The 11749-nt window shown below is 41.2% G+C and overlaps 1 protein-coding gene across 1 annotated transcript; it reads left to right on the top strand.

Moving 5' to 3' along the window:
* Nucleotides 1–3679: 3679 nt before the first annotated feature.
* Nucleotides 3680–9854, top strand: LOC128257662 (LIM homeobox transcription factor 1-beta). Its single transcript, XM_052988759.1, has 6 exons — nucleotides 3680–4373; nucleotides 7100–7808; nucleotides 8284–8498; nucleotides 8555–8742; nucleotides 9226–9502; nucleotides 9561–9854. The coding sequence occupies exons 1-6, from the start codon at nucleotides 4337–4339 to the stop codon at nucleotides 9764–9766; spliced, it is 1632 nt and encodes a 543-aa protein (XP_052844719.1). The 5' UTR covers nucleotides 3680–4336; the 3' UTR covers nucleotides 9767–9854.
* Nucleotides 9855–11749: the final 1895 nt, after the last annotated feature.

Raw genomic sequence — 11749 nt, 5'->3', positions numbered from 1 at the left:
CAGGGAATATATTGTGAGAACAAGGGGGTCAGGCTTTAAAGTATTGTGAAATAGATGCCAACTCAGATCCCTATAAGCCGCCTGCTGCGAACCAGCGGGATCCCGATGCGACTTCGTTTAGAGTCAATGTTTTTGATATGACATGAGGTCTCTATCGCCAAGGCGTTTGCCCAAAGGAAGTGTTGTATTTGTAGTGCTGAAAACTATTTGTTTTAACCCGCTGTGCGGTGCTGTGAACGAAATGTTCGCAATGTTCCGTGCTATCTGCCATTCGTAATGGTTATTGGAAACCCAGCCCAAAATTACCATCAAATATTGACTCTGTCTGTCTGCGTGCTATTCCCAAATCGTGCACAGAAAAAAACATATTTAAAGCAATTATGTTTTATAAACGGCAAATATATGACACTCATTCTACCACACATAGCTATTATCAATACAACCGATACGAAATGTAGTGCTGTTTTTAAATTTTAAGCTTACAAGCAAATATTTTTGTACATATTTGTATTCTTTGAAGGAAATATTGATATTTTGAAGATTTATTGGATATTTATATTATAAAGAATACCTAAACGATATTTATTTTAATAACATACGATTTTAACAAGGTATTTGGTGCTACTTAAAGTTCAATAAATTTAAGTTTAAGCTTTTAATAACATTAAAGAACGGTTTTTGAGACACATTTGGTATGGATCTTTTTGCACTGTGTTCTGGCGACATAAACCCTGGAAACTTTCCCCCAATTCGCTTTCGCAGCGCACTGTCAGCCATGAACTTTTATTATGCCTTAAGGTAAATTGTTGTATTTATTTTTTAGGCCTGTCGCCAGCCGCACACCGATGGCAAAAGCATTGCCAGTGGCGCTGGGTCCTACGTCCTCGGTCCTGGTCAACGCATAATTCAGCGTTACTTTGTTGCCATACTGACACACCCACGTCCACATCCACCACCCACTGAGCATACAGCATCCGCAATCGCATTCGCATCCCTTTGGGCCGACGGCCAACAAAAAATCGCAACAATTTGTAATGCCAAATATTTTATTCATTCTGCGTTTGCCGAGCCGCCTCCTTGGGCCACATAAATAAATACATATTTGTGTATTTATTTTTTTAGGCCCTGTCGGTCCGATTGGCTCAACAGGTCAGAGCAGCGGGAGTTCAGGACCCTCGCGGCTCTGTCCTCATATGAGGACATTTATGGGGCGGCTTTTCCTGCATACAAATGCAGCAAGTTTTTCACTGCCCCGGAAAAGCAATAAAAAGTCGAGCCGCAAAAATTTATTATTATTTATTAGTGGAGCTCAGTATGACGGGCATATATTTATAATTTGTTCATGTCAATTGCATGTAAGCTTTTTATGATTAAAGAAATTATATCTATTGTTCCTGTATCTGAATTAAAGCATTTTTTTTTTTTATTCCGAATGAATTAAATCTCGGCATACAATGGGATTAAAAATTTACATATTTGTTTGAAATTTAATTTAATTTTAACTTTAAAAATTTTAAATGTAATACTTTTCTGGGAATACATTGTATGTTTCCATGCCGATTTATGAAAAACCATAAACCATAAAACATAAACCATTAAGAACAGTGATAAAAGAATTTATTTTGAAAACAAAATATAATTTAATATTTTCAATTATATTTTTCTATAAATAGATTAAAGCTTTAAGAAATATTCCCTTCCATGTAGCTTATTTAGGAATAATACCCTCAAATAGTCATCAGTTTTCAGTTCGTAAATCAGTTTTCCTACAATACTCGGGCACGCACTTGGCTGCCGTGGAATAGCGCCTGAAATTGTAACTTCATAAACGCATCAACACGCCGACAATTCGACCATAATGAACTCGGAGTTAGGGCGTCAGGTCATTTGTCTATTATGGCGCATTGATTAGCGCTTGGCACCCATTTCGCAGTTCACACTTGCGGGTCATCAGAGCTCCACCCCGCCCGCAAATGCACGCTATGCCACACATGTCGTGTTTAATTAACCCCGAACAATTTCTGTTTCCGCTTCACGCCGCCAAAATCCCTCCACAAATGCACACGAACACATGCACTCAGCTAGCTGCATATTCATTCAAACAAAGGGCACGCGCATAATTCCCAGCTGTAGTTTGTGCACCCCCCTTCCGAACCCCATTTTTCTCCCTCGCAAACGGCCCCAATATCGGGGTCTGCCGTCGGCAGCACACTGACCCAAATTAATCTTAGTCATTAGCAGAAAGTGTCGAGCGGTATGCGAACTCGGAGCCCTAAATGGCGATGACATCGGGATTGGGCGCTGGAGTGCGAAGGACGAGGACGAGGACGAGTCCTTCCAAAACCAACGCCCTTGAGTTTCTATGTCTACGCTGCGCGTAGACAAAGTACCAAGAGTTTACACGCCGGTGCGAATCAAAATTCACAAAATTCAGATTCAATCAGTATTTCTACTTGTAAAGTAATCTTTTAAATTCTCAGAAAGCGTACAAATATAAAGATCCTACCGCTAAAGATACTGTTGATAAAAACTATTACTCTTCAAAGATTTAGCATTATGAAAAAAATTTGTGAGACCTTAAAAATTAGAACGCTGCATTGATGCTTTAATAAAAACTTACTGCTTATTTATAGCTTATTTTATCAAGGCATGGAATCAAGAGTATTTAGAGATTTAAACATTTGAACGCTTATTTACTTCATTTTATGCTTCAGAAACACATTGTTCAAACTAAAAAACCATAACATTTAGGTACCATAAATTAAACCCCAATGTTTGTTGGAAAATCTTTTTAGAAAGAAATTTATAGAATATTACATTTTCTTACAAATTATTTCTTAAAGGAAACAATGTATTATTTATAAAGCATGAAAGAACAAAAGAAATACCAAATAAATGCCCGAAGGATAAACTATTTAATGTAGGCTTTATTGCACTTTAAATTCTTCGCACATCCCTGTGTTTTGTGTAGCGATTATGAATCGCAAAGATTACCGCACATAATTATTATCACCATCGGGGTTGGGAAAAGGGGGCGGTGAAGGCGAAGGTGGCTGGCAGTTAAATGGTTCGCCCGCACACTAATTGTGAGTAACACGTTCGCGTTTACGAAAGTTTCTGGGAATTTTCGTCGGCAAGCAGGCAGCTCCAACAGCAACAGCAACAGCCGACCCAAGAGCCAGGAGTTTCGGCCAGACAAGTCCTCATCTCGCAGCTCGATACGCGCAGCTAGACATGCAGTCAGCCGGCAAGTGCTTAGACATTAAAGTTTGGCGCGCGGGCTTAATAGACCAGAAATTCATTTGGGCCAAGTTTAAAGGTTCGGCGTCATTAACAGGAAAGCTCCGGCGCCCCCGAAATGCCTGGAGAATCCCCAAACTTAAATTAAAGCCAGGACACCGTTCGCTGGTCTTTAATCTTAGTCCCTTTTTTATAGCGTTCGAAAATCAATAAATTTAAAATGTACAAGCCACTGCGGAAAAAGGGAATAAATTCGTAGCCAGCACACGGCGGAAAAAAAAGAAAAATAAAAAAAATAAAAAGAAAAACAAAATTCCAGCCATAGAGGGAGAGTCCCTTTTGGGGGATGTTGTTGCTGAGGCGACAAAGCAAGCAAGAAATCGCCCAGCCAAACATCCTTTTGTCAATACAAAATACGTATAGTAGTGTCATACAACGAAACAAATAAAAGTACCGAACGAGCCCCACAAAGACAAAAGTCAAAAGTGCAAAAACAAAGGCAAAAAACAATTCAGAAGCGCCACTAGGATTCGGAATCGCAATAAACGGATGAGGATGACATGGGGGCTCCGACGCATGCGCCAAATGCTGGCGAATCTCACAAAAGCTGGGGAAGCTCGAAATGTCTGGCTCTCAACCTACTTCTGGTTTGCAGGGGATGGAGCACAGGATATGATGTGGCTAAAATGGCGCACATGCACACAGACAAACACTTTGGCCATTTCTCCTTCGGATTGGAGAGAATTTCCTAGCGGCAGCACATCTCAGCAGCAGATGCTTGTGCATTTTAGCAAGGAAGAGCAAATGATTTTTAACAAATTTCATTAACATCAGAGGTCCGTAATCATTCAAGCATCGCGTTTCGTAACAGGGCCAGGTCAGAAGTCCGATTTTGGCCGCCCCAAACAGTTCCTTACTGCAATTATATCGACAGTCCGAGTCTGAAATGTGTCCCGTTTGAAAGTTCTCGCCAAGGACCTCGCAAAATGATGCCAACATACGTAGGGAAAAGCCCGTGAAAAGTTTCGGCGAAAATTATGTAAAAGTCAGTGAACGGGAATTTATAACTTTTCTTTTAAAAACTAACAATATCAACATGATCGACGAACAGCATCCCATGCAGATTGGAATGTGTAAGTATCAAAGGCTTGAAGTATGGCCACTTTCGCTTTTTCAGCGTTCCGAAAGCCGACGGCTTTTCAAAGTACAAAATTATGCAATGCCGTCGGCATTTTTTTTATCACAAATTTTTAATGGTGACCTAAATCTTGATAAGAATTAAAGTCCGATAACTGCAGAATTTAAAACTGAACATATTTAACTCAACTTAACAAAATTAACAAAATCAAAAAAGGGATAAATACTAAAATTCTAATACTTTGTAACAGAAAAATTGTGCATAGGCTTCCTTTTCCTGGAAACTATGAAAATCCTTTAGCATTTCGATTAAAAAAAAACACATTTATATAAATTCTTCTTCAACTTATCTATACAAAAACTTAAAAGGTTTCATGGCATTAACCAAATAATGTATTAAATGAATAAAAAGTTATTCAGATTCGAAAATGAAAGTATCTACTTATTATTTAATCTTAACAGTTACCTTACTTTTATAAAACAATATCACAAAGCTAGAGTTCAAATATTGCTTATCAAGACTCGCTATTTAATCTGCCTCTAAAGATAGAATCTTAACACCAAAAGTGCCAAGTATGCACATAAGCCCAACTTCAGTTGAACTGGCTCAGAGCCAGTGAAAATTACAACATATTTTCCAGAGCAAAGCAAATTTTGACTTCTGTCAGAGATTAGGCCAAAACAAAGCATTTACGTTGCGATTGCTGGCACAACAAAACGGCACCATAACTTCATTGTCTGCCCAAATCCGATTAAATAAAACGCTGTCAGTTGCTGCCGAGCTGCGAACTGCGAACAGCGAACTGCTGGCAACTGACAGCGGAATCAGAGGCAGGACACAGCATCCTGGCTGCCCCCGCAGCCCAACATCCTGGCATCCTGGCAAGGGTTTCCAAAGGCTTTCCGCTCGCGAACTGCCGACTGTCGACTGCCAACATATGCCGCCAGCCGCCGAAACCAACATCATGAGCCCCTGGCCTCATCTCCGGTTATTTGCTAAGCCAGAGCATATTTTCCATAAGGGTGGAAATCCTCCTGCTAAATGCCCCCGATTCATTGAAATTCGTTTATAATCTAGTTATAAGCAGTGCAAGGGGTGGCATTTCCCGCCCCTCAGTTCCCGCTGCATATTAGAATCTAATTAGAGCGAGGGGCGGAATGAAAGGGGAAGGACTATCAATGTCGGCTTTGCACTTGTCTTCTCAAATCCTCGAGGTCTATGCTCCGACATGTCCGGCAAACATGTTGGAATATTTTCGAATGCCGAAAGCCAAATGACAAAGCTCAAAAAGTGTAACAGGTGCGACCGCTGAGCGGATTATTCCGCTGCAGTTCTTAGTAAATAGCTCCCCGTCGATCCAAGTGTCACAAGTTAATGTTAGTAAGTAGATTAGGATCTGGGCCTTGCAGAGTGGTTGACAGGTTGACAGGTTGACAGTCTGAAGACTGCAGTTTCTATTGACAGCATGTAGAAAAATAAGGTTTATGTTTCCCCGAAGTCACCCCAAGCTCACACCGAAAACAAATTCAATTAATTTGTCAGATAAATTAGCAATGGTGCTGAAAAACCCAAGCTTACAATATAAATATTACCTAATCTTAGCAAAAGGAAAATAATTTGGTGACTTTAGTCAAAAACTAATGTAAACAAACACGCAGTAAAATATGTCATATTTTTCAAAAATCCTCTAGTTGATTAATAAAGAACCGACTGCTTTGGAAATCTATTTTCAGATGTTTTTTGTTTATTGACTTACATACATATTTTCAGATACAGTATTCCGAGCTGCAAAACGGCAATTAGGCTTCAGTTCAATTAAATGTACTCAAAACTGCAAACGACCATTTTCGCATTTATTTACCATTTAGCGACACAAAATAAACACAAATACGAGTAAAGCAATTCATGTCAATCAATGTAAGAGGTGTGGCAGAATTGTTAATGTGAATGATGGCAGAAATACTTTAACATTCTGGGCATATTTCTGGTATAAATTGGCATACCAAATATAATTTTTGCAAAACATTTAATGAAATTACGCACACACTTAAATCACTCAAATGCGGAATGACAAACACACACACAGACAAACACAAACCGGGGAAAAATGCAACGGAAACAAGTGAAAAACCCAAACAAAATGAACGACACTTACACACATACAAACAGAGAAACAAATTACGGTGAAATTTCAGCAATTTGCCATAAATTGAGACAACAAGGCACAAAAAGCCAACCAGTCAGCAGGACCGCAAATGTACAGTAATTTTTTGCCACCAGCCCGAACAATCGCACATACGCATACGCATATGCGTAATACGCAGCGTTGCCTGTTTTACTTATTTTTTTTTTGTTTTACATGCCATTTTGCATGGCATTTCGAGGAATTTCGAGTGCAGTCGCACACACTCACTCTTTGTGTGTTGGAAAAGTCATTTCAATAATTGCAAAACCACAAATTTACTACAACTCGAAACGGTTATGGTCACAGTGCCCAGCAGATGGACACTGCCCGCAAATACAAATCCCTTTTTTCCCTTTCGGCCTCTGCAATAGTTGTAAATTTGAGGCAAAGGCTAAAAAGGAGCGGGCGGCACCGCAAGTGTGTATGCCAAAGTGAAAATAAAAATAACTGTAATGTTTCTCATTTGCATGTTTCCCGGCGGAATGGGGGGGATCGGCGATACTGGACCCACTGACACGACCGCAAAACCAAAATAGTTCCGATGGACATAAAATGTCAACAGCAACAGCAACTGGGAGCGAACCAACCGCAGGCTGGGGGCCTCAATCAACTGCTGTTGAACGGAAATGAACGCATGTTAACAACACCAACGACAGCATCAGCATCAGTGGCAGTGGCAACCGGAAGGGGTAAGGTCGGTGTGCCCCACAATGACAAAATGGCGTCAGTCGGCAGAAATGTCAACGGAAGTTGCAGCAGCAGCAGCGGCAGCAGCAACCACAACAACAGCAACAGCAACGCCATAAACAAGCAACATCAGCCGCAGCAGCCGATGGGCATGGGCCAAATGTCAGGCGGACCGGGAACAGGACCTCTGCCAGGACCTGGACCACCCAGCCACCCATCCCTCTGCAGCCGCATCACCTTGGGCGAGTGCAGCCTCAATGGAATGGACAGCTTCGCCACACCAGCCGCACCTCCGTCATCGGCATCCGGCACATCGCAGGCGCCTCAGGGAATGGGTCCTGGTACGGCAATGGGCATGGAACTGGGTGTCGCCATAGGTGCCCAGCTTAGTGCCCAGTGCGCCCACTGCTGCCAGCCCATTTGCGATCGCTACATAATGCGCGTGGTGGAGAACTCCTTCCACGAGGGCTGCCTCAAGTGCACCGCCTGCTCGCTGCACCTGGTGCACTCCTGCTACGCGAGGGAGGGCAAGCTCTACTGCCGCATCGACTACGAAAGGTGAGTCCTGCCTGCCGGGTGACTCCCACGTGACCTCTACGCCGAGTGCCAGCCACTCAAGGCAACGCACTCCCATTTACTTTGAGCTTAGGATAGATTAACTCTTCTATTTATATAAAATCAAATTTTGTTTTTTTGTTCTTTGTTTATAATCATTTTATCGGTTTCACATAATTTACATATTCAAATCTTTAGAATATATCAATAGCAATTAATAAACTTTAACGAATTTAGAAATTTAAACCTTATAAATGTATTTACTGCAATCATTTTTGTTTAATTTCATTCATTTAAATATTATCTTTCTAACGCTATAGCTTATTCAACTTGCAGCTTAATCCACTAGTCAACAGAACTTTAATTTAGCACGCTCTTTAATAACAAAACTCCTTTAAAACATGCATCTTATTTGTAGAAATGTTTCTAAATATCATGGATAATAGTTTTCTAAGTGTGATTCACCCTCCCATCGCAGACTCTACATCCGAAATCATTGCCTGGGCTGTGGCCTTAAAATCGCCTCCGATGAGCTAGTGATGCGGTGCCACGAGAACGTCTTCCACCTGAAGTGCTTCGCCTGTGTGGTTTGCGGGGCTCTGCTGAAGAAGGGGGAGCAGTACGTGGTCAAGCAGGGACAGCTCTTCTGCCGCTTTGACTACGAGAAGGAGGTGGAAATGCTACAGGGATATGGTGCGTACAATACCCATTTCAATTGAGTTCAAAATGGTTATCATAATATTGGATAGACTTCTATGGCGACGAGCTTTTTCCGCCCAAATTGGACGGCCGGCGTGGACCAAAGCGACCAAGGACCATTCTAAATACCCAGCAAAGAAGGGCCTTTAAAGCCTCCTTCGAAGTTTCACCGAAACCCTGTCGCAAAGTGAGAGAGAATCTGGCCAAGGATACTGGCCTGAGCCTAAGGATTGTACAGGTGAAAAACAGATTATTATTTAAATAAATACTAAGACTAAATAAGTGACTGGACTTTAAAGTAGAAGTTTGTTTTGATGGGACAAAATTTCATAAGGATAATTATTAAATTGCTTTAAAATATTAACTTAATATAATATGTACAACATATTGGAAAAGCTTGTGTTTTAAGCTAAGGTCAAAATACCATATTATTGGAACCAAATAAGCTAAGGCCTAAACTTAGAATTTATTCATGTTTTCAAAAAGAACAATGAATAAGTAATTTTGTTCAAATAAAAAAAGAAAAGTTGGTGTCTAAATTATAATATTATAACGAGAAAATTTACTTAATCTGACAACTAAATGTCTGAGCCTAAGCTTAAGTTATCAGATATCTCTTTTCTTTATAACATCATTAAGTTCACCAATAACAATTTTCGTTGCCTCTTAAAAAAAAAAACAAAAAATTGATTATATTAATAAATTTCTTTCTCAATATCAGGTGTGGTTTCAAAACCAACGAGCAAAGGTCAAAAAGATACAAAAGAAGGCCAAGCAGGAGCCGCCCAGCAAGGGAGCCAGTGACTCGCAAGACTCGCAGGAGTCCTTAGACAGCAGCCTGGCCACCAAGATCAAGGACGAAGCGCACAGCGACAGTGAGTCGCAGCTGGAATCGCCTTATTCCACGACCTCGACCTCGGATGGACTGACAAGGATGCGATGCACCATTAAGGACGAACAGGAGCAAGTGCCCTTCAGCTGCATGGAGACTAATAAGGGTGGGTGTGGTCCAGAAAAGGTGAAAAAGCACAGGGAAACTAACTAATTCTCTTACAGAGAATTGCAACAAGAACAGCGAGCCCATACTAAATACCATTCTGGGTCTGAGTTATGCCACATTTCAGCAGCTAATGGGACCCTTTGCTCAGACGCCCATGATCAATCCGATCGACCGACTATATAGCATGCAGAGCTCTTATTTCCGGCCGGAGGAATTGCAGGCCTACGGTGAATGCGGCGTCAAGGACTCCATGGATCACTAGTCTGGCCTCCAGAGGCCATCGAATTTTAAGCCCAAATCAAAATTAGACCTTGTAAAATAAAAGAATGTTAATGTGCTAGCAGTCGAACTTAAACACACCCTCGATAAAGTAGATTTTCTGCCCTCCACCCCCTTTCCTTTCCCCTTGGAAGCTGCACCACTTGCGCAATCACCCCACTTGCAGCACCACGTTCGCATGGGTATCGGAGGCATAGAAATCGGTGGCTCTGCAGGTGCAGCCTCGAAATTAGTTCCGCTCGGTTGACAGGCACAAAGGCATTTGCCACAGCAGTCGCAACCCCGTTTGGATTGCGATTTTTGGCCTTTGCTTCGGCACGGGAATGAGCGTAAAATGCCGATTCGTCATGGATAGTTCAAAGGGACGTATCCGGATCCGTAACCTCCCCACGATGACGGCCCGTTTGACAGCGTCGACATGAATGTGTTGCAAATGCCGCCCAAGGACCCAAAATTCGACAGGCATCCAGTTCCACCGTCCTATTTGTTTGAGTTCAGGAGCAGGAACTGCATCGGCATGTCCGGAATCAATGTGGAAAGGAAATTTCAGAGAGCTCCATCTTTAACATCTACAAGCAAGACATTTTGGGTCAAAGTTAACCCCGAAATGTTAAAATATTTTTGAATATGAATATATAAATAACGTACAAATGTTTTTGTATATCAGAAGGGTTTACTACTTGCAAAAAATATAAAAATACTGTTTTTTCTCCGTTTAATACCTGAAGTTAAAACAATTTACTTTAAATTAATTCTAGAAACCAACATTTTAGTACTTGTACAAAGATTGTATTCATTTATTAATGTTATATTAAACGTAGTCCTAAGGTTTTTAAAACGTAACACCTTTCAATATTTTCCAGAAACTTGCAAGCTTAAAAAAAAAAATTTTAAATAGGAAACTTACAATTATGTTTCTGTATCAATTTTTTGTTAATTTTAAACTGTAGTATATGCATTTTCAATTTATACTTATAATCTTTTCAATTCAGGTACCGCTCACAATATCGAAAAAATCTAATTAGGTGTCCCTTTGCGATAAGTCGGAATCAGAGTTTCAAAACTTGAATGGAAAACACTTGGGCAATCGGTGGCTAATTGATTTACGAGGAACTGCAACACGTGTTTACACAATTCCGGCCGGGTCCAACCCCGCCAAGGAACAAACACCCCCACCATTCCGCTAAGCTCGGTACAAGTTCATGCAATTTGTCACAATATGTGTCACATTAGCCACAGCAATTGTGCTTAAACGTCACCGTCTCGCCGGGTATCCTGTTCTCCGGTTCTCCAGCTCTCCGGTTCTCTGGCTATTTTCCCGGCTGTCGTCATCAGGGCCGCTAACCAGATTAAACCCCAATCGCGACACCGATACGGCCAAGGATATCCTTACGGCCCTCGAAGGGGATGGTTGTGGTAGGGGTCGCTGCGAAAGTGGGCAAACAAAGAGCCGGGACTCAACCACCATTGAGTTTTGGCACTGCCACCACCACTACCTAGTATAGTATCTGCACCCACCCCGTGTCCTTTCGCCCTTCTAGGCATGTAAGTCGTTTGCAGATACACGCATTAACAGCGGCCGTAAAAAAGAGATCCAGTTCCAGATCCAGAATCCGCATCATTAATCAAAAGCGGACAAGGCCAAACAAGTGCAAGGGGACATTCGAAAAAAAAAAATTGGCCAGGCGAAGGACGAGGTAAAGTCCTCTGGTTTCTGCTATGTCCTTTTGCACATGCACCACATTCGAGCCACGTCCATCTCCACTGAACGATCTCTTTCCGCTCGTAAATGTGTAAATTACGCAATTAATTACCGTGACGGTTGAGAATGGTGAGGTATTCAAATGCTCTTTCACAGAGCTTTTCAAATAGTTTGAGGTTGTAAAATTTAACATTAACATTAAATCATATTAATTTTTAATATTATTTAAACAATAATCTTCATCAGATTTTAAACAAAAATTTT

Source organism: Drosophila gunungcola (genome assembly GCF_025200985.1).
Source record: "Drosophila gunungcola strain Sukarami chromosome 3L unlocalized genomic scaffold, Dgunungcola_SK_2 000002F, whole genome shotgun sequence".
Lineage (NCBI taxonomy): Eukaryota > Metazoa > Arthropoda > Insecta > Diptera > Drosophilidae > Drosophila > Drosophila gunungcola.
Note: the sequence above shows the minus strand (reverse complement) of the source record. Positions and strands in the feature narration are given on the sequence as shown.